The sequence below is a fragment of the Emydura macquarii genome, unplaced genomic scaffold (assembly GCF_026122565.2).
Source record: "Emydura macquarii macquarii isolate MOO-44397 ecotype Brisbane River unplaced genomic scaffold, CSIRO-AGI_Emac_v2 contig_2422, whole genome shotgun sequence".
Classification (NCBI taxonomy): Eukaryota; Metazoa; Chordata; order Testudines; family Chelidae; genus Emydura; species Emydura macquarii.
This window is the reverse complement of record NW_027132559.1, coordinates 578,964-606,550: the sequence shown is the minus strand read 5'-3', so window position 1 is coordinate 606,550 and position 27,587 is coordinate 578,964. Positions and strand designations below refer to the sequence as shown.

At 42.4% G+C, this 27,587-nt stretch overlaps 1 protein-coding gene across 1 annotated transcript; it reads right to left on the bottom strand.

The window, feature by feature from the left end:
- Positions 1-1,900: 1,900 nt before the first annotated feature.
- On the bottom strand, positions 1,901-14,352 carry CLEC3B (C-type lectin domain family 3 member B). The gene is made up of 3 exons (XM_067561606.1): positions 14,128-14,352; positions 5,666-5,764; positions 1,901-3,938 (listed from the first exon to the last, which is right to left on the bottom strand). Exons 1-3 carry the CDS (start codon positions 14,231-14,233, stop codon positions 3,538-3,540), a joined length of 606 nt encoding a protein of 201 aa, XP_067417707.1. The 5' UTR covers positions 14,234-14,352; the 3' UTR covers positions 1,901-3,537.
- Between the last annotated feature and the right edge of the window lie 13,235 nt (positions 14,353-27,587).

Here is a 27,587-nt window from a genome sequence, read left to right as displayed (position 1 = left end):
TCTCCTATGCTCACACTATTTTCTTTTGGCATTTCCAAAATTTTTAAACTTTGCACGCCAAGCAGACAGATGCTCCAGGCCATAAAGTTCAGAACTTTCCCAGAGCTTGGAGTTGTTTGCATCTGGGGGTTTCATTTTTTCCACGTCCAGTTCCAAGGCGCCTTTTTAAAAGACCTAAATTAATTTCCCTGATCTTAAATCTGGGCCCCAAGTCTTGTAACTTGCATTCAGTCAGTGATCAAGCAGTTAGCCTTCAAAACTTGGACATTATGTGTGGATGTCCCAATATCAAGGGAGCAAGCCTTTAACTTAGGAAATCAGACTCTGTTCAGGGGAGGTCACTTATCTCGAAGCTGCTTTATAGGGCCGGAGCCATGGTGAGGGTTATCAGGATCTTGCCCATAATTAAGTCCTAAGCTGCTTCAGTGCTCTTGGAAGACTTTCACTCCTCTTACAGTAAATTATCTTACTTTGTTTATAGTGAAGTTGTACATCGCCATGCCGTGAAACCGATATGGTAACTTCCTACAATATCTTTGCAACTACTGTATTAAGTACTGTCGGTATGTATCATTGCGGCCCAGGAATTGTATGTAATTCCATGGGGAGGGTAACCACAGCTCCTTCAGGAACTAACTGTGAGGGGCAATTATGCAAATTCCCTTAGGCTGTAACACCTCCAGAGAAATACCACCACCTGGAAAGGCTACCATATACTCGTTCAAATTGGGTTCTCCAGAGATGGGCAGACAGAGAAAGGACTTTTTGGATGAACAACCTCAATTTAAGATGACTCAGCCAGCTTTCTGACCCGGGAAATAGACACGACCTTCTGTCCAAGGGGGGCTCAAATCCTTCCTAGGAAGGATTAAAAAGACTTTGGCCTACTGAGGCCCCATAAGTTCATTGGGTGACCTCTGGGAAGCTTTTAACAAGTGTGTAAGAACTTCTTTTGCTCTGTAATGTTTTCACCTTAAGAATAAATGTGCCTGCTGTGTGGTAACCTCTGACTGCTGGCAAGCTGTTCAGTCTTTGAAGAAAAGAAAAGTTCAGACTCTGGCCTTTAAAACAGTCTGGCTTGCTGGTGATAGCACGGTGTAGGCGGGGACCTATGAAACCTGGAAAAACCCCAGTCAGGAAGGAAAGAGACGTAGGGCTCTGCCTGGGAGAGGTGACAGCTGAGGAGCTAGGAGCTTGAGGGTGTCCTCAAGAGACCATGGAGGGGGAATACCGGTGCAGTTGCCCTGAATTGTGACACATGCTAATCCCTTTGGCAGTGCAGCAATTGTTACCTACCGGACAGCTGTTCACTTCTGTATTCCAAGGAAGATTATTGTCTCTTCTCCACTCAGCTGGAGGAAAAGGAGTCACTATCCTATGATGGGGAAGCATGAGGAGGAATTGTTGGTTCCCATTGCTTGCTGCAGCTACTCCCAGTGGGGAAGGAGAAGCAGTTGGTCTTGATGCAGCTTCTCCTTATTGAACGTGAAACTATAGCCTTCCAGAAGCTATCCCAGCCAGAGCTATTCATGCCTCTTGCTATTGCAGAGTGTGATGAGAAGCCCTGCTGTCATTTGTGGGGGGAGGAGCTGGGTCTTATACCAGGCAGGCCCTTCTATTGCAATGGAACTTCCCTTACAGTGAGGGAAGGAAATCCCATTTTGCTGTGAAAGGGATCACTGCATGTATCCCTGTCTTTGTGCGTGTGGAATATACGGTACATGGCTATAGCCTGACAACACAAACAAGAATCCTGCAAACCATACCATGTAATAGGTTTTTTTCCCGTCTTTAACGTATCTGATCCTCACACCGGTCTGGGGAAGCTGCTCTGAAAGGAAATGTTAGCAGCTGGAGAAGAAAGCATTCCATTAAAATCAACTGACTTCATTCGCTGAGCAAAGCTATATATTTTTATTTTATAGTCATGTGAACAGCGGAGAGTTTGGCAGTAATAACAGCCTCAAAAGTATGCACTGTGTGTGTAGAGGCTTCCTGCTCTCAATTCTGAAAGACGCACAGATCATGTTGTTTTTAAACAAAGCAGTGAATTGAAATATTTCTCCAATGGGCTTTAAAAGAACATGTTCCATCGGAGGCCTTTCCATGACAGTGCAAGGAATGTGTAACCTAAATTAAATGGGTTATCATCAAACACAGCAGCCTTAAAGAATCACTCATATATTTCAGCAAACTTTAGGAAAAGCAACTTTATCAAAGCCTCATTAAATGGTCACGGGCAGACCTGCCATTATTTTTTCATCATTGCGTCTTTAAAACAAATGTTTCTATTGAAAATTTTCTTTAATCCTCTTCCCAGCAAACAAATAGGGAGGCCAAATTTTCAGCTGCTGTAAATCAGTGTAGCTGTATTGGAGCCAGGGGCACAAACAGAGCTACACTGATAGGGCCAAAGTTTCAGCTGGTGTCAGAGTAGAGAGGTCATTAAGCCAAAGCAATAGATACTAGAGCATTTCAGTTATGCAATCAGATGGCGAGTGGTAGCTGTGTCAAAGTAGTCTATCGCTAAAATAGATCACATGAGCCTTAAAGTGGCTAAATCAGATTTTCTTAGGATTCAATTATCTTTTATACCTCTATTGTTCCCAAAGAATCTCACCAGAATCTGTATAAACAAACATTTTAATGAATGAGTTAGTAAATAATCAGTACTTTCTCCAAAATAAAGCTTCCCCAGGTGGGATTTTCAGAAGCACCTGACAGTGGTTTAACCACTCCCATTGAACTCAATTTACTTTAATGGGAAAAAAGCTAGGCCAACTCTGAGTCCTTCTGAAAATCCCACTCTTTTGCTTAATAAATCAGTCTATTTTCTAATTCACATGAAGATGTCACAGCTTCAGACAGCTCAATTCTGCTAGTTTCTCAGTAGTAGTTTACTTTACAAGTAGTCTCAATTTTAAATGTCAAAGATGGGCAAAAAAAGAACTGACCCTACTGTTTGGAACAACATGTTCATCACCATTAAACTGATTCTGATCTCGATTACACTGGATGCTGTGATTTCACTGAATGAAAGCTCAGTCCTTCTCTCCTGTCTCCAAACTCCCAGAGTAAGGGGAGCAGGATCGGCCCATGAATTGGCAGGAGGAAAAGGTTTGATTAGTTCACGAATAGCTTGATAAAATCAGCAATAATGGAAAGGGAATTGCAGGAAATGCATTTACAATGACAATTTAATGAGGCTTACGTAACCTATTGTATGGTTTGTCAAGTTAGAGTGTTGCGCTGGTTCTTCATTAAATCACATAAGCAATCCTAATAAGTTTCTGATGTAAAAAAATATATCTATAAATCATGCCTTAGTCAGAACAATGCTGCTGCTATGCAGTTGGATGTAGCTTTTAGCCAGTTAAAATGCAGCCTAGATCTAAGCTCTAATGCATTACCTGGCCATGATGACTTTATTTGCAAATAGTTTATCTATTTGTGCACACACACATATATCTATTGCTTTATATTCCTGATGCCAAACAAAATAACCTGGCCTACACGTCAGCAGTAGGAGCCCTGCTGTTACACAATCATGAACTGACACACGTAAGGCAATTGATCCTTGCATCTCTTGTCAAACCACTTGCCAATGGCAGCCCCTGACAAAGCTGCACAGTTCTCCTGTTTCCCGCCATCCGGCTGGGTGGTGATCTCAGTCTCCCAGTTCTTGTAGCGGATGCTGCTGCCTGTCATGTCCACCCATTTGCCCTCAGCTGCCAGGTCATTGAGGCCAAGCCAGACTTCCGCTTCTGACCCAATGCTGTTCCTCATGTACTCATAGAGCGCGTCGTTTTCATCCCCGTTGTTGGGGGTGCTGAGGGTGCCTCCCTGGGAGATGCAGTCTTCACTGGCCTCATGATACGTTTTGGTGCCAGAAAATGCAAGGAAGCACTTGAGATGAATTTTAGTGCCCTTCAAACAAACTAAGAAATGGCAAGAAAGACAAGGGACAAACAGAAAAAGGCCAGGTTGTAAAGACAGTGCCTGAGAGGGGTTGTCAGTAGCAAACGTTACAGTCGAATTCAAAATTTCATTCTGACACCTTGTAGAGGAATTGGGTAGTAGCCCTTTAAAATGTCTAGAGGTCCTATAGTGGGCCACCCTGTCTGCTATTCAGAAGCCGCTGAAACACTCTCAGAGAAGCAGTGTATGCATGTTGCCAGGCCTTGCATGGTTGGATATAGTTAGTAAACATGGTTATTCGGAAGCCCGCTGTGTCCATGTGCCTTCCAAATTTGCATAGAAAGCAAGGACCAAAAACCCCATTCTCCTTTGTTTTAAATTGCTCCTAAACTTTCCCAAACAAATTCCTCTTTGGCTGAACTTTTCTATGCTTAGTCTCGGCCCAACATTGAAGAGATCTGGAAAACTTGTGCACATTCAGTGCAGCCATTTGAGTTATGCAAGCATGAAAGAGACTCCCTTTTCCACAGATTTTGATCAGAAATGTTTCACTTGCATAACTTAAGCTCTTCAGAAAAATTTCCTCCTGGCCTGATAGTTAAGAATTTTGAAGCTTTCTATTCTTTGACAATGATGTAGTTAATAGTAGCCATTGCACATTTTTAAAGTTTTAAGCACCTAAAGCCTCTGCGTACCTTATCAAAACAAAACAAAATAAAACAAAAAACACAACCTAATAGGAGCTATGTATGAATATTCAAACTGTTTTTTAAAGTCTCATTGAATCTGAGCTTGGGTCTGAAACCTAAATTGAACTTCTGTTCTTTTTCAAAGATGATTGTTATATAAGGGACAAAATTCTCCTCTTTAAGCCACAGTGTGGGCCTCAGATCTATTTCATGTTCTGCAAATGCATCGTCTACTGATGTTGGTGAAAGCTCTTCACAGGATACACGTGTGGAATACTTAGATTGTAAACACTTTGGGACTTTGCTATGTCTGTATATTGCCTAGCACACGAAGACTCTGATCCCTGATTTGAGTTCCTAGGCAATAATGTAATACAAACAATAATAGAATATACAACAGTGATCTGATTGCCATGCAGGTCAGACAGACGGATGACGGCTGGCTGCATATCAAAGAGAAAACTGTGGGAAATATTAAAGTACAGGATCCTATTCTCTATCCTTCTGATGGATGAAGAAAAAAGGATCATCTGATTTAGTTTTCAGTGTTGTTGTAGTCGTGTTAGTCCCAGGATATTAGAGACAAGGTGGGCGAGGCAATATCTTTTATTGGACCAACGTCTGTTGGTGAGAGAGACAAACTTTCAAGCTACACAGCCCTGAAGAAGACTCAGTGTAGCTCAAAAACTTCTCTGTCTCCAACAGAAGTTGATCCAATAAACGATATTACCTCACTAACCCTGTCCATCTGATTTAGTGTCACTGTAAAACTCTGACATTTCTAATGAGAAGTGCCAGCATATAAAGAAGTATTGAGCCTTATACTTGCAATTAATACTATTAAAAGTCTGAGCAGCTGGTTCTGTCCGGAAAAGTTGTGCAAATACCACACATAGCATTAATCTAATTGTGAATGCCTCATTATTGATGGAATTCTAGCCCAAATACACTAGGACTTCTCTTAACATCTTTGTCAATATGTATAGAGAGATTTAACGGCATTTTAATTAGCACCAATCTTGGAGCAATAACTGTGTATTCATCAAAGAGCTCTTTACCTGTCTGAAGTGCTTGCTTTTCTTTCAATAAAGCCACCTCCTGAGAGAGAGTCTCAATCATAGCCTTAAGATCTTCAATCATTTTGAGGCTCACAACATCTGTTGAACAAATCAAGAGATGAACACAAACAGCTCATGTACATCTAATGAATGCAATTGAGTTTATTAGTGTAACCAAAGTGCCTTCCCTCTCCTCCTTCAAAAGACTCCTTAAAAGACACGGGCTCCACAATGCATTCTGCTGATTGCATTTGTGTTATAGTGGCCTATGCACGACCCCTTTGTGCCTGTGGAATGTTTGCCCACTGGTGCATGGAATGTGTTACTACTTTGGGACAGTAAAGGGGCAATGTATGGCACTATGGACCTGATCCAAAGCCCACTGAAGTCAATAAGAACTCTTTCACTGATTTCAATGAGCTTTAGGTCAATTTCCTGCGTCAATAATACAAACAGAAGGGAATTGTCAAAGAAGTCTTCCTTCTCTATTTACAGAGTTCTTCTGGCTCCCTCCATACACTTTAAAGGATTATTTGATTTGTACATGATCCTGGAGATGCCAAAGGGTTAATACACTCTCAGAAGCTTCTGGGCAAGTGTTCTCTGCCCACTGACAGCATGTGCTAATGGTGTAATGCTTCTCAAGTATGTCTTTTGTTACCAGAGCCTATCAACTTTCGATATCCTTGGTGGAGTTGCTCTTGAATTGGCTGGTATTGTTTTCTCCTGCTTAGAGAACATTGGTTCCTGCTTGGATGCTTGATTTTAATCTATTACTACAACTCAGGTATTCTGTTATGTGTTTCACCTCTGGACTCTCAGAGACTGTTTACGCCGTACACTACAGTTCTAGTAGGGGAATAGTAAGATCGTACCAAAGTTTGAGTGAGAAACCACTACGGCTCAGGGTTACATATGTAGTTAAAGAAACTGAAGAATCTACAAAGTTTGCCAATGAGTGAGAATAAATAAAACTTTCAAGTAGTGAATTCCAAACAGTAATGATTCTTAGGGGAAGAATGGATTTTGGAAACCGTCATTGTGCTCAGTAAGGTCCCTGTAATAGTCTTCTCTGTGCTCAAGGATCCATTTTTCTCCCACTGTTGATGGAATACTGGATGCTCACCAGAGGCCATCAGCACCGTTTCCATTCCAGATGGACAGCAGAGAAGAATATGAAGCGCTCAGTCCCACGCCACCCCCACCTCTGGAGTCGAGTGCAATTTCCCTGCAGCAGCACTCTTAGCCCCTGCTGGCTTGGAGGTGCAGAACACTTGGCAGGATCACAGAGCTGGCCCAGTTTGTTCTTTTTATTATTGCCTGGTGTTTTCAGTTTAAAATATGCATGCAAAGCACAAGATCAAACAACGTAGCATTGCAACTACTGGCGACTCAAGCAAAAATATCTGGGGACAGATCCTCAGATGGCATAAATCAGCCTAGTTCTAGTCAAATTAGTGGAGCCATGGCAATTGATACCAGCTGAGGATCTAGCCCACAATTTCTATTTTGGAGAACATATCCATTACAACCCTACTGCTAGACTAGTATGATGGTTTTTAAACTCCTTTCTTTTGTAACTCCATATTCAGCCAATTTTCTATTGAAACATCCTCCCAGAAAAATCTTTGAACCAGTTGGCAAGGTTTTCCTAGGAGCCCTGGGCAAGGATAGACCCTCCCTCTCCTTCCCTACCCTACCCCACCCCACCCCACCCCTACCACTCTGTCATCTAGTTTATTTTATCTAATGATCCCTATCAATGTATTTCCTGAGCCCCTCCAAACTGATGACCCCCTCCCCCCCCATCTTCTTCTCTTGCTTTTTTCCCTTAGGGAAAATGGCTTAGTTCATTTCCTTGAAGTGGGATGTGAAGAAATTTTTGAGAGAGAGGCAAGTCAAATAGATGAGTTTTCCATTTAGTGCTGAAGAAAGTAAAGCCTGCAGTGGCTATTGTCTCTTGCAAGCCTGGTCTCTAACCTTGATCCCACTCCTGAGAGAGTTCTGTCTCCCATGATCATGCGCCACCCCCCTGTTGGATGACACTTCCATTGCTCCGGGGGAGCATAGCTCTCATGATAGGTCAGGCTCATGCTGGGAGAGAGGGTCTCACTGGTAACTAGGGCTAGTCCCATGGAGGCCTTTGAATGTCATGACCGAGATCATGAACTGGACTCTGTATTCAATAGGAAGCCTGTGCCATCGTGTCTTTGCTGCTATTTTTAGCACTGCCTCACCAAGCTGCAAATCACACCTTCAGCTGCAGTGTGGACATAGAATCATAGACAATTAGGATTGGAAGGGACCTCAGGAGGTCAGCTAGTCTAACCCCCTACTCAAAGCAGGACTAACCTCAACTAAATCACCCCAGCCAGGGCTTTATCAAGCCACACCTTAAAAACCAATAAGGATGGAGATTCCACCACCTCCCTAGGTAACCCATTCCAGTGCATCACCACCCTCCCAGTGAAAAACTCTTTCCTAATATCCAACCTAGACCTCCCCCCCTGCAACTTGAGACCATTGCTCCTTGTTGAGAACAGCCTAGCTCCATCCTCCCTGGAATCTCCCTTCAGGTAGTGGAAGGCTGCTATCAAATCCCCCCTTCCACTCTTCTCCTCTGCAGACTAAACAAGATTAGTTCCCTCAGCCTTTCCTCATAGGTCATGTGCTCCAGCCCCCGATTCATTTTTGTTGCCCTCCTCTGGACTCTCTCCAATTTGTCCACAACTTTTCTGTGGTAGGGGCTCCAAAACTGGACATAGTACTCCAAATGGGGCCTCACTAGTGCTGAATAGAGGGGGATAATCACTTCCCTCAGTCTGCTGGCAATGCTCCTCCTACTAATGCAGCCCTGAGAAGGGGAATTGTCTGATAGTGTTGGTTCTGCAGGAGCTGGACTGCCAGAGAGGTATGAGGGAGCAAGAAACCACAGGTCTCCACAGGAGTGAGTTTCATGGATTTTAAGATCAGAAGGGACCATGACAAACATCTGGTCTGATCTCTGTTCCAGATGGTTACTGACCCTCACTGTTAAAAATGGGAAGTCTCTTTCTGGGGACCAGATCATTTGGCCCATCTCTGGGGACTCTATACCTCACTCTCACCAAAGAAGTGATGTAGTGGAGACCCCCTGTGATCTCCCTCCTGATTTTCTGTGCCCTCTGTGGGGTTTTCTGGGGGTGGAGGCAACCTGGACTTAGGAGTGATAAGATTATATAACAATATTTAGTTCTTCTTTGGCCTTCTCCTACCATTCTATTGAAGCCATTTCCCATGTAATTAAATGTGCCATTGTCACTAATGTCACCGATCTATAACTTTGTTAGAGTAATTACAACTGCTGTAACCAGCTGCTAATTGGGACTCTGCTTCCTTTCATTTAGAAATAATAGAGCTTTTATTCCTTTGATGTTGCAGCAAACATGACAATAAGGGGTTGGTATTCACTGTATCTACACTGCTACTCCTCCGAAAATATTTCCATACTTATCCTGCCATAAATGTATTGTTGTTTTTATGGAAACCTGATGTGATGAAAGCAAATGTGGCAATATACACATGCCAACCATAGGCCAGATCTATCCTGGAAATGCCAGTGAATTGATGAAGTAAGCAGATTTATTAAGTGAGATTGGTTGGAAAGCAGCACTGAAACAGTGAAGATTATAATGTGTCATGATAAGGAAACAAAAGCATCAAGAGGAGTGTATTAAACTGCTTTAATCATTGCTCAATTAAGTTTAATGGGTTCCATTAACACTGAAGCTTTAGTTATTGTTTAGGTATCTTTGATGAAAACACTGTGGGAAACTTCTCATTAATACAGCTGTTTTTGTAAGTAAGCCTCCCTAGCAATGTAATGGCTATTATTAGCTTTAAACCAGCCTCCTCATATACAGAGAGGACAGATGGTTTTATGGCTAAAGCACAGGAGTTCTGGCTTCTATTCCTGGCTCGGCCACAAACATTCCGTGTGGTTCTTGGGCAAATTACTTTGCCTCTCTGCCTCACTTCCCCCATCTGCACATGGTGACAGCAATACTCCCTCAGAGGGTGTTGTGAGGCTTAGGGCTCATCTACACATGGTGTTATTCCCAAATAAAGCCCTGTGTGGGGACTCATGCTGCAATAAAAGCACCTTGTTCTAGTTTCGTTTAAGATCATGTCGTTAAGGTGCTGCAAAGGGACTTTGTTTGAAAGTGGATTAAGATAAACAGGAGCAAAGCACTCTTATTCCGGAGTTATTCAGGAACAGCTGTTGGGCTTTAAATTCACACCCTACCTTAATCCAAATTAACGTTCAAGTGCAGACAAGCCCTACATTCTTAATGTTGCTGAAGAGTTTTGAGGATCTAGAATGGACAATGCCATAGAAGTATAATTTTTTACTAGCATATCCAAAAAATTGTTTAAAAGAACACTGAGGTTGCAAAGTCATATGCAACCTTAACATGGCTCCCTTGTGCATATGCATTGTGATATGGTCTTTGTTTACATGATCGTGCTAGTTTTCCATAGCACCCCTGCCTCATTCGGTGAACAGGTAGTTATTCAATATTTCTCCTCCTCATTCAGTGTGTGGCCTCAAGACTTATTTTATTTACCATTCAAGCCCTGCTCTGAATACAAAAGGATTAATTTCTTCCTGGGCATTTCTGTAGTGCTCATCCCATAGTATCACTGAGTTTGTCTCCCCTGTGAGGGGAGATGGTGATGTTGTCCTTATTTTACAAATGGGAAAGAAAGGCACCGAGAGATAAACTCATTGTCAAAAGTCTGTGTTCATTTTGGGTGCTCCATTTGAGACACTTAAGGCCTGATTTATTTATTTTGTAGAGAAATTAGCAATCGTATAGTGCTGTGTATGTTCAAAGCGCAACTCTCATTGACTTCAGCTGCAGTCATGAGCACTGAGCACCTCTGCAAATCTGGCACCAAGAAATGAGGAACACACAACTAGCGGCCAACTGTGAAAATTTTGGTTTAAGTGACTTGCCCAGCATCACAGGAACTCTGTGGCATAGGCAGGGTTAAAATCCAATTCTCCAAGGCACCATTCAACTTCTTGAACTTTGGGGCCATCCTTTCTCTTCCGCCTCGTTCACTGCACACCTTCCTACTTCTGTAACAAATAAGGCACAGGCCACAGCAACATTCATTACACAACCCCGCTTCACCCCCAGAGCACTGAATGAGGCAGGGTCAATACTGTCATTCATAAATGGAAGGGAAAAACTCCATCTAGGAAGAAAGGCTATGTTGCTAAGGTACTGCACTGGGATGCAGGAGGCTTGGGTTAAATTTCAAGTTCTGCTACAGACCTCCTAGATGAACCTGTGAGAATTTACTCTCTCTGTGCCTCAGTTCTCCATTTGTAAAATGGGGATAATAACTCTTCTCTATCTCACAGTATTGTTGTGAGGATTAATTACTGTCTCAAAGGTGGACAGAGCCTATGAGCATCATAGTAAAGCCTATACATTTTTTTAAAAAGGTCCTCATAAATCCAAATGTTGGTAGAACTTTCACCATTCCCTGGCCCAAATATCTGTTATCTGTGGAACCTGTGCACATTAATCCTGTGATCAGTAAAGACAACCTATAATACCCTCATCTGATCTGAACCACAAGAAGAAATCCATTAAGATTCAGATGGCGCCTCTATTTGTATTCAGTTGTTTGCCTTTAAATAATCTATCATGATTTACAGCATGGAAACATACAGATGAGATAGTTAAATGGTCTAAAGAAAATCTTTCCTAAGGCCATTTTCTGCTATAATTCTTGCAGTGTGTGTCTTGTACATACATAGATTATCAATAAGAGATGCATGTTGTGTTGTTGTCTCAGTGAGTTATGCACAGCTGATAGTCTACCAGCCGTGAATTTTTGTAACCCTTGCTGACACTATTTGCACAGAAAGCAGAAAAAGAAGTGGAACTCTTTGCACATGGCACGTGTTCACATTACAGTTGAAAGATGCTTATCGGAACCACCCAGCTGTTGCAGCAAGGTACTACATGACTTCCCTGAGGACAGCAATATTTTCTGAGAACTTTTCTAGCCAGACCATTCTATAACCCACTCCTCATTAAGCCACAGCACAATCATATGACGTGGTTCTAACAGTTCTCACATAAAATAATCTCCACACTGATCAGGGAATCCATGCTAAAACCCTTTATCATAAATGTTGCTCAGTTTTCTCCTTTGAAATAAAGTCGATGAAAAGTATTTTCTGAAACTAGCGAATGTAAATTCTGCCCCTTCCCGGTGGGAACTGCTTACAGCTCAATTTGTGACTGACGTACCTCAACATGTGTGAAGAGCTGTTTCACAGGAGTGTTTGCTAGCCACATCTCTTGGACTGGGATTTTTCAAAGCTGCTTAGGGGATTTGAATACCCAATTCCCATTAATTTTATTGGGAATTAGGCATTCAAATCCCTAGAATCTATTTTAGTAGGTGCTTCCATTACCCCATCACTACAATGTCTGAGTGCCTCATAAACTTTAACGAATTTGTCCTCACAACACGGCAGTGAGGTGAATTCAGGCACAGAGGGGTTAAGGCTATGTCTACCCTAGAAGCGCTCCAGCGGCACAGCTGTACCGATGCAGCAGTGCAGCTGTAGCGCTTCTGGTGAAGACACTATGCCAATGGGAGAGAGCTCTTGTGTCTGCATAATTACGCCACCTCCCATGAGTGCTGGTAGCTATTTTGGCAGAAGACACTTTCCTGCCAACATAGTGCTGTCCACACCAGCTCTGAAGTTAGTGTAACTCATGTCACTCAGGGGTGTGGATTATTCACACCTCTGAGTGACGTAAGTTATACTGACGTAAGTGGTAATGTAGACGAGGGCTAAGGGTATGTCTGCACTGCAATGGGAGGTTGCCATTGAGGTAGGCATACCTGTACAACCTTTAATCTAGCTACCACAGCAAAAAATAGTAGTGCAGCTGGTAGACCAGGCTGTCAAAGCCTGCTGGAATCCTGGGGACGTACTTGAATTCCTAGTCCACGCTAGGGTCTGGGCCTCTGTGTCTTTTCAGAGAGGCAGGGTCCTTTGGCTTGTTATTGCCAAAGATTAGAGCTGGTTGGTATATGGGTTGATATTTTTCCATAGAAAATTTTGATTTTTCATTGAAAAAAACAAAAAAATCTTTGGCTGAAAACTGCCAGAGACTGAAAAATGTTGTGGTTTTGGCCAAAAAATTTTGGAGTTTGGATGAAAAGTTTGGAGGAAAGCAAACATTTTCTGTGAAAATTTTCATTCAGTTAAAAAAAAAATTTGATGGCAAATTTTTAACCAATCCCACTGTACAGCCAAGCTTTCAGCAGCCGTTACAAAGAGAAAAATTCCATTGCTATAATGAGTGAAGCAAAATCCCTCTGAGAGACACAAATGCATCTGCAACACACACACGCATGCCGAGTTGGGGTGAGGTGAGGCTACAGTGTTTTGGACTCTTACTGCAATATTTTTTGAAAATAAACTTGGGACTTCACTGAAAGGCCAAAGCAGAAGAAAAAGCTGGAGAAAAGTCTCATTCAAATACAAACTTCTGAGGAAAAATAGCCAAATGGGGACAAGCCGAAGAAAATGACTGGCCAAGTAAATAGTTTGGCTAAACGTTTTCTTCTTTCAGATTTGCTCCAAAATGAAAATTCTGTGTTTAAAAGGAATTCAAATATGTGTAGCAACACTCTGATACATCTGTTGAAACTGTCCTCCCCAAAGTATTTCCCCACAACTTCCATGGACAGGAGTGGGCTCACACAGGTCATCATTACTCACCTGAGTCGTCGTTAAACTATTGTACTCTTCAGAAACAGGAATTGGAGCGTAAACCCCAGTGCATTTATTTTTTCTATATGCTATGTGCTAATAATTACTCTCACTAGATGTATCTGGAGTACAACTTAACATACACATGAGGCAAATGTTTTAAAATAGGATTTGGAGACCACCACTGATCTCTGTTAATAAAGTTACAGAATCACAGAAACTATGTATTTACTCTATTTCTTGGAGTAAATACTCTGTCTACTCTGCCTCCGAATCTACATCAACTCTTTCTCTTCTGTAATTTATTTTCCTCTTAAAATGGAATGGGGAGATTAAGGATCATTAAAATGAGAATTTCATGCAGGAAAAAAATGATAGAAACTTAGAGAACGTATAGTGTGTTGCTATCTGAATTGTAGAACAAATGGTTCCTATGGGGACGTCCGATAGAATTGAATAGAAGACAATAACTTTTGGGAGATTGTTTTTATTTTGTTTTTAACCAAACAATAGAATTTAAATATCCTTGCTATAGAATTCTACAGGATGGGTCAAAAATCCTGTAGAAAAAAGCTGATGGTCTATTAAAGTTTATATGGTTTTAGAACAATTTTGATAAAATGCTGTTTAAGACAGGCCCGCCCAATGAACCTTCCCAGCTCCCTACCTTTCTTGGAGCTCGTTGGCTTTGGCTTGTGTCTGGAGGTTTCCTGGGCTGTAACTTGCCCAAGGCAAAAGAGGCACAGAAGCAAGCAGGCACCTCGAAGCTCCATTCTGCTGCTGCTCCCGAGCGAGTGGAGTTGGAGTGGCGCTGATCTGCCCTGAGCCAGACTTCTTAACACAGGCTTTAATCAAAAATGTCTGTCCAAGAAATCCTTCCAGACTCGCTCAGAGCATTCCAGGGATGAGAGGGAGAGAGAATTTTACTGAGGGCAGCTGGGACAAATGCAGTATCCCGGGCTTAGAGAAAGTTCAAACAATTCCAGTGGACGAAGATAAAAAGGGATGATTCTTTTATTTCTTAGGATTTTTTTTTCTTTAAAAGCATGTCAGATTGTGAGGCAAGGTATCCTGGTTGGTTAGTTTAAAAATATAGATGTTTATTGTGTCCTGAATAATTTCCTATGGATTTTAGTAAAGCTGTAAGGGATTTGATTCTGTGTTCCTTATACAACCAAACTCCCATTGCCATTGGTGGGAGTTCAGGATGCAAAATGAGTGTAGATTTGATTCCTAAAGCGATAGCTGGGACCCTGATTGTCCCCTCCCACAGGGATCCCCCGTAGGGGTGCTTTCAGAAGGAAAACATCAGGAGGGTTTGGTCATGGTATTTCCTCCAAATTGTTTGGCATGGGCTGCCCCTTGCCTGCAACAAAGTGAGGGCTTTGGACCCCGGACACTGCAGAGACCAGGGCCAGTCACATGGAAACCCCATCCCTCCATGTTGTCCATCTGTCCCTTTCAGCTCTCTCCAATTCTCTGCCATGGCTTTCTCTGAAGGCAGCAACCTGTGGTTGCCCTGAGACATGGGAGTTCAAGGAGAAGAGTGGAGAACAAGTATTGTTCCATTCCCCTCAGTGTCATAAGGAACCCGCTCTGCAATTAATATAGCTAGACCAGCTTCTGCCCATGGGGATGATGGGAGAAACAATGTGTTTCCATCATCCTCTCCTCTGCCAGTCCCATCCCTTCACATGTGCTGGCTCACTATGTCCTGGGAGAAGGGCTGGTCCCTTTCCCCCTTCCTTCGGGCCACAGAAGCCTGCTGTTCCACAAGACATGATCTGGTTCTAGGACATTTAGTATAATTTTAAACATTGTTTTGTACTGGTAAATCATAGAATCACAGAAATGTAGCATTGGAAAGCACCACAGTAGGTCATCTGTTCCAGTTCCCTGCACTGAGGCAGGACTAGGTATTATTTAGACCATGCCTGGCAGAAGTTTGTCTAACCTGTTCTTAAAAACCTCCAATGACAGAGATTCCACAACCTTCCTAGGTAATTTGTTCTATTGCTTAACTAATGTTAACTTAAAGTTAATGCTTAATATTTACATGTTACTCTTCATGTCCCTAGCTAGTTCAATCTCATTTTGTGCCTTGGATTTTCTAATTTTGTCCCTACATGCTATCCCTCTATTCATCCTTTGTCATTTGACCTAGTTTCCACTTTTTGTAGGACTCTTTTTTTGAGTTTTGGACCATTGAGGATCTCCTGGTGAAGCCAGGGTGATCTCTTACCATACTTCCTAGTGTCAAAGGAAGTCGAATGCCAGGCATTCTGTGTGTCTTGATGCCAGGACTGTGCACAGGAATAAAAATTTGGCCCTTTTTGGAGGGGCATGTTCTGTGCCCCCTGCAGCCAGAGGAGCTGGCTCCCCCCACCTGCCTCCACGGCCTCAGGGCTGGTAGAGCTGGCTCTCCCTCTGCCCCCTTTACTCTCCAACTGCGGCCCTGCAGCTGGTGGAGCTGGCTCTCTGCCCCTCCCCCCACAGCCAGTAGAGCTGGCTCTCCCCCAGCCACCGGAGGAGCTGTCATCTCCTGATCCGACCGGGGGCAGGAGGAGCTTGCTTTTCCCACCCCGGCCCCCAGAGGAGTTCTGTGCCCCTGTTGATTGGGGACAATCCATGCCTCTGCTCGCCCGCTTTGCGCACATCGCTGCTCGGAGCTCTTGGTGCTGTACCGCATTGGTATGCTGCAGCCTGGCTGAAGAGAACCTTTTTCTAGCTTGCAGATTGCTAACGACTTTCCTCGGTTTGTTGCTTAAATAATTGCTCGTCCAAGGCCCAGCCTTCCACCTACCGAACTCAACTGGCGTTTTTGACAGTGACATCCAAGGCAGCCGGGCTGGGCCTAGGCATTTCACTGACCAAAAAGACAGATCAGGGTTGTAAACAGCAGCCTCTTGGTGCACTCCACTGGATCCTCACACGGGTCGAGCTTCTGTACTCCAGACCCGATACTGACCCCAAACTACAGCCTGGCCTTTTCACTCTGCCCAGACGTTCTAGTACGGGTACTTATTTTTCAGGTGATGAAAGGGAAAAAAGTCACATTGATACTACTTTCCTGTAAGGAAAAACAACTTCCCCTGGTGGTGGGGGCAGAAAGCTCCTGGGATTGGCTATGGCATAGCAAGCCTTTTGCTTCTAGGTTTTAGTCCTAATCCAGCCCATGTTGTTTAGTGGCGGAAAATCCAATGGCTGTTTGGCCTGTTTATAGCTGCAGTGTAGAGCACATGTAAGTGATCTATGGAGTAGCTGTCACTCTCCAGTCACTCGTAGCCTAGGCCAGGCCTCCTAAGATGTCAGAAGGCTTTCTTGACCAATTAAAGAGAAACAAACAAGTGCCTCTTGGCACTCCGTGCAGCTGCTTTGTGTCAGGTATTTCATCGTGATCACTTAACATTAAAACAGGAGAGGAGGAAACATAGAGGATAGAACCCACCTGCAAAGTGGCTAGCAGACTGGAGCAATTGCAGAGAATGAGGCAAATTAGCTGCTAAGAAACATAAGCCCCCATAGGAAGGAACAGACTAATAACAGCCCACATTCAAAGTGGAGGAATGTAACCACCCAGTCAAAGCTCGGTGGAAAAGGTGAGTTTATTTTGGTCTTGTCTCTTTAATAATGTTTCCAGGTGCTGGCAGGAAAGGTTTAGTAGTAGGAAGGACTGTGGTCTGTAAATAGCTCTATTTTTAAGAAGTGGCCTAGAGTAAATAAAATGTTTGAGCCCCAGGCCTGTGAGGATGAGTATCAGTGCAGTGGACAAGTACTCAAATCACCCAAACCAATGTCCTGATTAGCACTGGTAGTGTTTAGTTTCAGCTCTGCTGAGACTGATGGCTGTCACATGCTTATGGGGTGACCTTTTTTTTTTCCTCCCCCCTCCGCCCCCCAGGCAGGCAGGCTTGAGGCATCTTTGTAGGACTGTGTGGGTGAAGCTTTCACTGGTGCTGCTAATGCTGCTCCTTTGTGCAGAAAACATCCCTCTTCAGAGCTGTCAACCTGCTACAGGAACAAGACTCTTTCTTTCTGTGTAGATTTGAAGACTCAGTCCGCCCAATGCCTCTAGAATATATGGGGACCTGTCAACCTCCCAGACAGACTAATGATGTCTAAGTATCCTAAGGATTTGAATCGTGTGACCCCTTTATATTGTACCTGTTATCTGAGAACCTCAGAGCACATTACAAAACATAAGTAAATAATGTTACCCTGCTGGATGGGGGAACTAAGGTACAGAAAGAGAGAGGGACTCTAACTAAACTGAAAGTTATAACCAGGGTATGGCTTTTGATGAGACCCTTCCAATGAATCTTACAATTTCCTTACAAGAGTCTCTTTTTCTGATTAGCTTTAAAGCCAGAGAAAAGTTTCATAAAGACCTAATAGGCATTGGAAATGTATTAACATTTATATTTGTCTTATTGTTACTTCCTTATGCTGATTTCTTAGTCAAAGCCATTTTGACTGCTGGCTTCATTCAGTCCAGAAATGAAATCATAAAAGAAGCCACCTGTCCAAAATCCATCAGAGCTCAATTATTCAATCAAGCTCTCAGGCAAACACAAGACATGCAGTCATCTCTTCAGCTTTGAACAGGCGCAAGACCCAGAACAGCAGGAATAACTTATTTGAAATGTAATTTGCTTCTGCCCATTTCACTTGCAGATCTGCCTCGCTGCTCCTCTGGATCAGAAACAAGCGGTAGCTTGCTTGGAATTCTCTAGCTGAAACTGAAAGTTACTCATTGAAATACAACAATCAGTGCAGGAAACTGGAGAGAGAAACTAATTAACCCTTTCCATTGCCTGGGGTTGAGGTTAGAAATGTTGCAGTCTGGCTCACGCTACCCAAGAGCAGGAAGTAAAAATCTTGCCTACATCCCTTGATTCTATAACTTGACCTATGAAGTGATCAGAGAAGCAGCCAGTGGGCCTTAAACAACCACACTGCTAACAAAAACTAAATGAAATGGCTTAGGAAAACCATGCTTGTCCCTTTAACACTCTTTTGACCACTGTATGTTGGATGGACCAATAGGTTACTACATCAGTGGCAACTTGGCAAAAACATCCAAGACAAAGGCTAAAGCTGAAAAGAGCTTAGAAAATGTTTTACCCTCTATTGAAACAGTCTCTCTAAAGGAGGCTGGTGTATCTCTATTCCACATATATTAAACTCCCAGACTGTCACTGAAACGGCTTTCCTTCTGAGGATAGTGTTGCTCATGACAATAACGAGCATATATCTTTAAAAATCAGCAGGTAGAACAATTTGTTTGGTTTTAAACAGGTGGTTTGCGTAGCTATGAAGCAGTGATGCCTTTGTTTTTTTTGCATACTGCAGCTTTCAGCTTTGAAGGGCTCAGCCGGTCTGCAGAGAGACCATCTTGTTCTTAGAGCTGAGAGAGATGCATGATCTAGGCTCTCTAATGAAGCCTTAAATTTTGGGTTTGTTTTTCTTGAGCTTTTTCAAGTCACTTTAGACTGAACATTTAGGGAGTGCTCTGTCGCTAGAAAAACACCACACATAAGGGCTAAAAAACTTTAAAAGGGCTTCATGGCCAGATTTTTTAAAGGTGTTTAGGTGCTTTTAAAAATCCCCTAGGTACTTATAGGCAACTTTAGCTGCCTAAAGACCCCTAAAATCTGCCTTTGGTGACTTAGAAGCCTATGTTACATTTTCAAAAGCGATTTAGGCTCCTAAATATCTATGTCCTATGGACTTTCAATAAGATTTGGGTTCCAAACTGGCTTAAAGGACCAGATTTTCAAAGATGTATAGCATTGCACATAGGCCCTTTGAAAATTCCTACAAGACATCTGCAACTGTAGATGCCTGCATGCCTTTGCAAATCTGGCCCTAAGTTGTTTTTGAAAATAGGACTGAGACCTTTAGTGACTTAGGACCATATCTACACTGCAATTAAAAACACCGCAGCTGGCCTGTGCCAGCTTACTCTGGTTTGCGGGGCTCAGACTGTGGGTCTGTTTTAAATGCAGTGTAGACTTCCCAGCTCAGGCTGCAGTCCGAGCTCTGGGACCATTCCACGTTTCAGGGTCCTAGAGCCTGGGCTCCAGCCCGAGCCTGGAAGTCTACTCTGTGTGATGAAACAGCCCTGCAGCTTGAACCCAAGTGACATCAGCCGGCATGGACCAGCAATGATGTCTCATTGCAGTGTAGACATACCCTTCAACACTCTTGGAAAATTCCACTCAAGATGTCACTGGTGCAATGTAAGTCATTTGAGCTGTATGGGTAGAAGAACGCTGATGCAAAGATGGGAGAGGGGGTGGTTGGGGGCGGGATGTAAACGGCTATTGGGTTAGCTCAGTGTGCACACACCTCTTCTTTTTTTTTTTTTTTTCTCTCTCTCTCCCTTCCCCTCCCCCTAGCATGAGAGCTCTCTTTGGTAGCTCAGCACCTCTGTGTTGCATGGCATCAGATTTGCTTGCTTGCCTTTTCTTTGATTAGGGTTTTGCTGGAGAAAGTGGGAGAACTGTTTCCCTTCCCCCCCCATCCCCCCCAGTTCACTGCTGTTGTAAAATTAACAATATGACTAATGTGGAGTAATATAACACTATTCCTGATGCAGGGTTTTGGATTAATTTAGGGTGGCTAAAACCAGCTGGAGCAGAATGTTGTTTGGTTTTTGGTTTTTTTGGTACCTTCCTGACCTATATTTCCTGGCCGGCAGAAGATACTGACGGCCCTTTCTGGCATGAGCTGTAATTTTGTTTGTCTCAGACTGTGCTCTCTTGGTTGAATGTCTTTTACCCTCCCCCACCGCTTCCTCTTTTATTATGTCGGTCGGAGAGCTCTCTCCTGTCAATATAACGTGGCTACACAAGCTATATCAATACATCTGTGCCGCTGTAAATTTAAGTATAGACTAGCCGGAAATAAAAATTTCCACTTGAAGCAGCAAAGTGGACCGACCACATCATCACCAACTCATCATCACCAACTCACCATCTTAGTACAAGTCTCTCAATACTTGATGACTCTGCTTAAAAGCCCCAGCTGCTGGAAACAAAAGATTGCAGGAGAAGCCCAGCTTTCAGTTGAAAAATAAAAGTACATTTCCAGCCCTTGGGTCATATTTTCAATCTTTACCCTGCAAGCACAAGTTCCCCCTTAAATGCTCAAATTAGAAGGAAAACAAACTTAAAATAAATTTTGGGAAGGGTTTTTTTTTTTTTTTTTTTTTTTTTTTTAAAAAAAGCTGATTTTGAAGGGGGCGGGGGGCTGAACCCCAATTTATTTATGAACTGTGGGGCTTAGCGCTATTGAGAGTATCAAACAAAACATTCCCCAAAATTTAGAGATGGACACTTCATTTTAACAGGGTCTGGTGTTCATGGGGGTGTAAGATACAGAATTAGACTGATGAAAGAACAGTCACTACCTTTTGATCAAACAGGGACCCAGAAGACATCAGTAAAAGGCTGTGTGTGTGTTTTGTTGTTGGCTGGTTTTTCTCTGGTGTGTGGTGGGGTTTTCTTTTTTTTTTTTTTTTTTTTTTAAATTAAACTAGCTGTGCATTTGTACTCAACAATTTTTATTGGGGATGCTTCAAGTCAAGAACATCAAATCTTAGATTCAATCCATTTAACACAAATATGACATGAAATCTTCCTGGTGTCCATGGGGTTCTTTTTTTTTTTTTTAAGCAGGGTGATGGGAGCTGCCAATTAGAGATGGGCATAGAGCTCAGAAGATAACCCTATACTTATTAAAATGTTCCAGTGGATGAAACTGTGGCTGAAAAATGTCATTTGGGAGTCATTAATGGCAAGATAGTTGGTGCCTTCTGCAAGGACCGAAAAGATTTCCTTGTTACTCAATATCCAGAAGCACTGTTGACTAACAAAAATAGATGGCATCTGAATTTCCAAAGGGTCAGATCTGGGTACCTAGCAAAACGTGGTCTTTTTTTCTTCAGAAGCGCTGAGCATGCTCAAATCTCACTGAAATAGGACCTGCAGATGACTGATATTTCTGAAAGATCAGTTACCTAACCATAGTCAGAAACCTAACTTTAGGGCTCTGCAGTCTGAAAATGGTCACCATTTTAGCAGCCCTGGCACATCAATTCCTACCTTTTTAATGGATCAATTAGCTAATTACCTCCTTCTCTGAGGTAACAAAATGAGCCCCTTACTGTAGGTGTAGTGCCCTAAAAGGTGGTGTGACCAGATAGCAAGTGTGGAAAAATTGGGACGGGAGGTGGGTAATAGGTGTCTATATAAGACAAAGCTCCAAATATCAGGCCTGTCCCTATAACAGCAAGACATCTGGTCCCCCTACTAAAAGGGAAAGTGTGCGGTTTGATTCCTAGCTGTGTGGTAGGACTCAGTGACAGCCTAAGAAAATTGCAGGTAGAGTCTAGGCTCCAGATTTCCTTTGACATTAGACCCACGCTAGTCAAAGTTGTTGCTTCAGTGAGTGAGGGACTTTGTTAGTGGGTGCTGTGGCACAGGCCCATAACATCTAGCCCTGGTCTACACTGACTGGGAGATTCGGTGGCAGTCAACGGGGGTTAAGCAAACTCTGCAGAGTGGCTTGTGTAACTCCCATCAACTGCTGTGCTTCCCTTCTGCGCGGCATCTGCTCTGCACTGCGCCAACGACGCAGCGCTACACTACTTGGGGGGTGGTTTTACTCAGTTGACTTCCTGATTGCTTGAGCGGGTCTACACTAGCCGCTCAGTTGATCCAGAAAGATCGATCTGGCGGTGGCGACTTTGCTGCTGTCGGTATAGACATACCCTCAGGAGAATACAATAGGGACCATCACTCAAGGAAAATGGGACTTTGCAAGTGGGTCTAATCCTGCCTTTCAATGTTTCAATTCTGCCTTGACAATAAGAGCCAGTCAGTAATCAGACAACTGCTCTGGCAGTGAGGGATTTGAACTTGATCTAGCTTAACTCTCATGTTGTTTAGAATAGAGGACAGGCCTCCTGGTTACTTTACTTTACCTTAATGAGACTTGTGGGTGCATTGTGTCTTTCATGATTAGGCCATTAAGAACTAGACCCATGTCTAGCTCCTCCATTTGGCTGCAATTACCCACGCAGTGATTCTCTGCAGAGTACAGATTTAATCCTGATTCTACTTTCAGAAACACAAAGCTTTGCCAGCATAGCTACTAGCTAGCAACAAGAAATGTGTGCATGCATTAGGTGATCTGATGTGCCGCTCTGCAGGGTACCCAAGGGTAGGAGTCCATTATACATTGCTATGATTGTTTAACAATAGGTCCAGATGGATCTAAAGGCCCATCAATGTTAATAAAAGGACAGATGGGAACAGTGTGACTGGATAGCAAGTGTGAATAATCAGGACAGGAGGTGGGGGGTAATAGGTGCCTATATAAGATAAAGCCCCAAATATTGGGACTGTCTCTATAAAATCAGGACATCTGGTCACCCTACATGGGAAAACAAATTTTCCTGTCACTTAGGCTATATTGCTCCATAACCGTGGGGGGAAAAATGTATACCACAGTTTATCTGTATTCAGGATTTTATATGCAGCATACCTAGATATACTCCAGGTAAATCTTGGAAATAGCTATCTATGGATATTTTTTTTTTTTTTTTGGAATGGTTATTCTGAAGTTACTACCACAGAAAACCTGATAGTGTTTAAGTACATAGAATATTAGAGTTGGAAGGGACGTCAGGAGGTCATCTAGTCCAACCCCCTGCTCAAAGCAGGACTAACCTCAGCTAAATCTTCCCAGCCAGGGCTTTGTCAAGCCACAGCTTAAAAACCTCTAAAGAAGGAGTTTCCACCACCTCCCTAGGTAACCTATTCCAGTGCTTCACCATCCTTCTACACGCCTAACTCCAAGCACATGAAGTGCCATTGATTACAAAGAGGCCCATTGAATGCTTAAAGTTAGGCATGTGAATAAGCACCTGGCTGAATTAGGGTCAAAATTATTGGTGGTCTAATTACTAAGCTCTCACAACAGTTTATAGCCTTTTACTTTTTCTTTTCTTTTTTAGTTTTCTCCCCTGTAGTTCTTAACTATGTGGTACTTAAGTGTCCTCACCCACTACCTGAGGTCACTTCTCTGGTTAAAAGAACTGATGAAACTGTGTTAAGGCCCAGATCCTCAAAGATATTTAGGCATAGAACTCTCATTGACTGCAATGGGAATTCAGCACTCACACCTTTGAGGATCTGGGCTTAAAATGCAATAATTGCACTCTGAGTTTGGAAACCTTATATAGGCAAAACTTCCATTAATGTTAATGCAGAAGGATTTCAGGATGAAGCCCTAAACTAACCCCAGCCACCCAGGTGCTGTCTCTGTAAAATACTATTTTGTTACAAATTAAGCACTTAGAGGCCCTAACCAACATTAGGGCCCTATTGTGCTAGGGGCTGTAGAGGAGGAAGCTAAGTTGAAACAGGTTTTGTTAAAAGCTGTTTCAACTGCCATAAACCACCACAAAAAAAAAGTTCATGACCCTGGGGCTGCTACTTTAGCTGAAAAGTAAAGATTTCTATGCTAGGTGAGTCTACCATATATGTATTTTATATCTGTGTATGCACAGACACAGAAGCATGGAAATATCAAACCAACCCCTATTCCACCAATCCCACAAAAAACCTGCCTACAAATTTCCACAGCATTAGTGACCTACATTAGGCCCCCTCTTCTTTGCTTCAAAGGGATGGCCAAATAGCATAAATATGCATTAGAGAGGTGTGATATCTAAAGCACGCCCACATGCTGCATGCTAACTGGCATATATAGAGCTTGCTGGCATGCACTACAAATTCCCTACTGCAAATAGCACTATGTTAACAAGCACTGGGGAATTTTTAGTGTGACCCAGAGTGGTCTACACCAGCCAGTTAGTGTGAAGCACATTGGTGTGCTTTAATATACCCACCTCTTGTGTGCAGTGGTGGGTGCTGAGATGGACAGTAGGCAGAAAAACAAGGGTAAGCTATTTACAAGGTGACTTTTTTTTTTTTTTTTTTAATTGTACTCATTTATTTTTGCCCCAACCTAGCAGGAACTGTTAGAATCTTTTGTTCTAATGTGCAGCTTGTGGCCTGTCTACACTCTCTGAGCAACAGCAATTAAAACTTTCTGGGACAAACACTAAGCTATCCTGCTCCACAGATGTTTCCTTTTAGTTCTACTGGATTCATGTCAATGAAAACGTGGCAATAGCTGCACAGCAACATATGGAACTTTCCAGCAACCCACATGGAGCTGCTGTGGTGAAGTCTGTGTGAAGAAACTGAGTACTGGTCTGGTTAGGGTGTGGTTGGTTTGGTTTTTAAATACGCACCTTAAAAAACAGAAGTGGGTAGGATCGTCAAATGGCTGCAGGCTGTGTGAGAACAACAGCGCCATAAAGATCTGCTGGAAAGTGTTTGCATTCATTTGGGTTCCATGGGATAAACATAAATCTTTCTCTCTCTCTCTCTCTCTCCTCTGTAAGAGGTTGAGTGCCCCCCTGGGAAGAGGGCTTTATATATCAGCAATTCACCAGGGACAGCACAGACCACCTGGCAGCTATTTGTAATACATTTAGCTATAATCACCTACAGAAATAAGGGGTAAAAGAATATTTTGCTGATGCATTGCATCAAATAAATTTAAATGAACAAGGGTGAGAGGGGGAATGATGGAGGCAGTGTTTGATTCACAAAAGCAAATCCTTTATCAGAGCAGCAGCTCAAGACTGGTATCAAAAATAAAGGCCAACAATTTCAAACTTGGGTGCCTACAGTCAGGTGGTGTGGGTGGGTGGGTATTTATTAACTACTTTTTTTTTTTTTAAAGTGGCCTGAATTCAAAGGGAATAGGAGGTGCTCAGCACTTCTGCAGTAAATATTTAGGTGCCTAATTTCAGGCATCCACCTGTGGAAAATTGTTTAACAAAGGTTCTATTGATTCTGAACACTGTTTTCACAACATATGTAAACTTTAGCTATTCCTTCTCCAGTACAAATCGCTCCAATTTAAGATGAAAGGAACTGATAAGTGTGGATGCTTGTGCACAAGTGACCTGCTACATTAATCTATTAGTGTCAAAGCATTTTGAGATGCTATAGAACTGCAACCTCTTGTCACCAGATTACAAAATTCACTTGAAAAATACTTCTGAGTAACTATTGGTACCTGGCCATTAATCTATAGCATAATGGGTAACAGTTAGACCATTTGCTGCTGTCATTGGGGGAATCCTATGGCTTGAAAGTTTTTTGTTTTTTTTGCAGCTAGATTAGATGCTTGCTGTCATATGTATAACATGTGGCTTTTGTTTTTAAACTTATTCAATACGAACATCAGCTAACTGTTTACTCCATCTTCTATTTGCCTATCTGCCATACTCATCCTATCCTGAATAAGCTGCAGCTGCTAGACAAGTCATTTCAAATAAATCTTGGCACAAAATAAAGCTGCAATTGAACCAGTTGTTCAATGTAGACTGACTTCATTAATCATGTCTATCATAACTTTATCATAAGGCACAGCAATGAGATGAAACATTGTGCTCGTCAGAAGTCACTCTACTTCTCAATCTTCTATGATCAAGTGTTTGAAGCATGCATCCTATGCTGAATGTGTTCTTCAGCTGATTTGGGGGGGCTGAAGTTTTACTTTCCCATAACTTTTCTTCCAGCTGAATTTCAGTAGCCCAAAGTGGAAGCATAGGCGATAAGAGCTCATTTTAAAATAAATATAAATACAGCCCTATCTAACAATGGGGGACAGAGGCATTTTAAAGGATTCATAAGGATTTGAAAGTACTTTTTTTTTTTTTTCTAATCACTTAAGTAATATGGATATGACTTCTAATTTAACCCAAAACACTGATAGGCTGTAAAAGAACTTATAACCCACCCCTACTGGGGGGAAAAAACAACTTCAGTTCTTAATTCCACTGAGTTCTAATATGTCAACCTAAAAATGTTAGGAATCTTAAATAATGGAAACTGGGGAAAAAAACAACTTGGATTACTTGCCCCAAAGCATGTTAATAATTGCTTTCTGGAGGACTGCAGTGGCTTTGCCTCAATGTTTATTCAAAAGACAGCTGTATGCTTTTAGCTAAAACAAGCATCTTCTTGAAACTACAAAAAATTTTGTTTTGTTTCGTTTCTCCCTCCACCTAAATGATCTTTGCCTCCTTCAATAGCTTTCAAAAATCTTCTGCTTAAGGTGCAGGAACCATCAAAGGCCAACAATGTTAGGAACTATTAGGAAAATATGGTATCACAATATAAACTGTAGTACACCCACACCTTGATTGTGTCTAGTTCTGGTTGCCTCATCTCAAAAAGATATAGTGGAACTGGAAAAGGTTCACAGAAAGGAAACAACAATGCACAGGGGTATGAAACTACTTCCATACAAGGAGAGACTAGCATAGCTTCTTCAGGAGCTGTACTATCACTGTTGCCTCAACTATACAGTAGTATAACTGATGGGTCTTGTTGCTTGCTCCAGTGTTAAGTCAGACTGGAGATCTGACCAGCTATTCAGGGGGAAGCAGCAGTTAAACTCCCATTTTTCACCTCAATTTCGTATTTGGAGCTTTTGGGGAGTGGGAGATCCAGAAAGGATAAAAGCCATTGTCACCGTCGGCATCTTGAAGCTAAATTTGACACTTTCTCTCTGCTCGCATTAGAGGGGGAAAATATGATGCTAAAAGTTAAACTAACTTTGGTCTAAAGTGCAAATTAGGAATGTACTTTTCAGCTATCTTCCATAAGCACAGAGCAAGATGTTTGGTTCAAATGGTCTTTGATTAGATAATCACCTATTACTTGGGTTTTTTTTTAATCTGCATAGTGAATAAAATAACCTCCCCAGCCAAATGCTGACTGCCAGTGTGCAACTGCTCTGGTGTGTTGCAGAGATAGAAGTTGGGTTTTTTGGCTACACAAACTAATTTAGAAGTGACCCTACAGGTAGCTGCACTGACTGTTGGATTGGTGCAATTCCTGGGTACAGAACAGAAGTCAGTATGAAGCATTTCAGATTAAATTATTTTCATTTAAGACTTAATTAAGTTTCCTTGAGCTTTGCTAACTTCATTAAAAAAGCCTTTAAACATGCTTAGGACACATGACAATA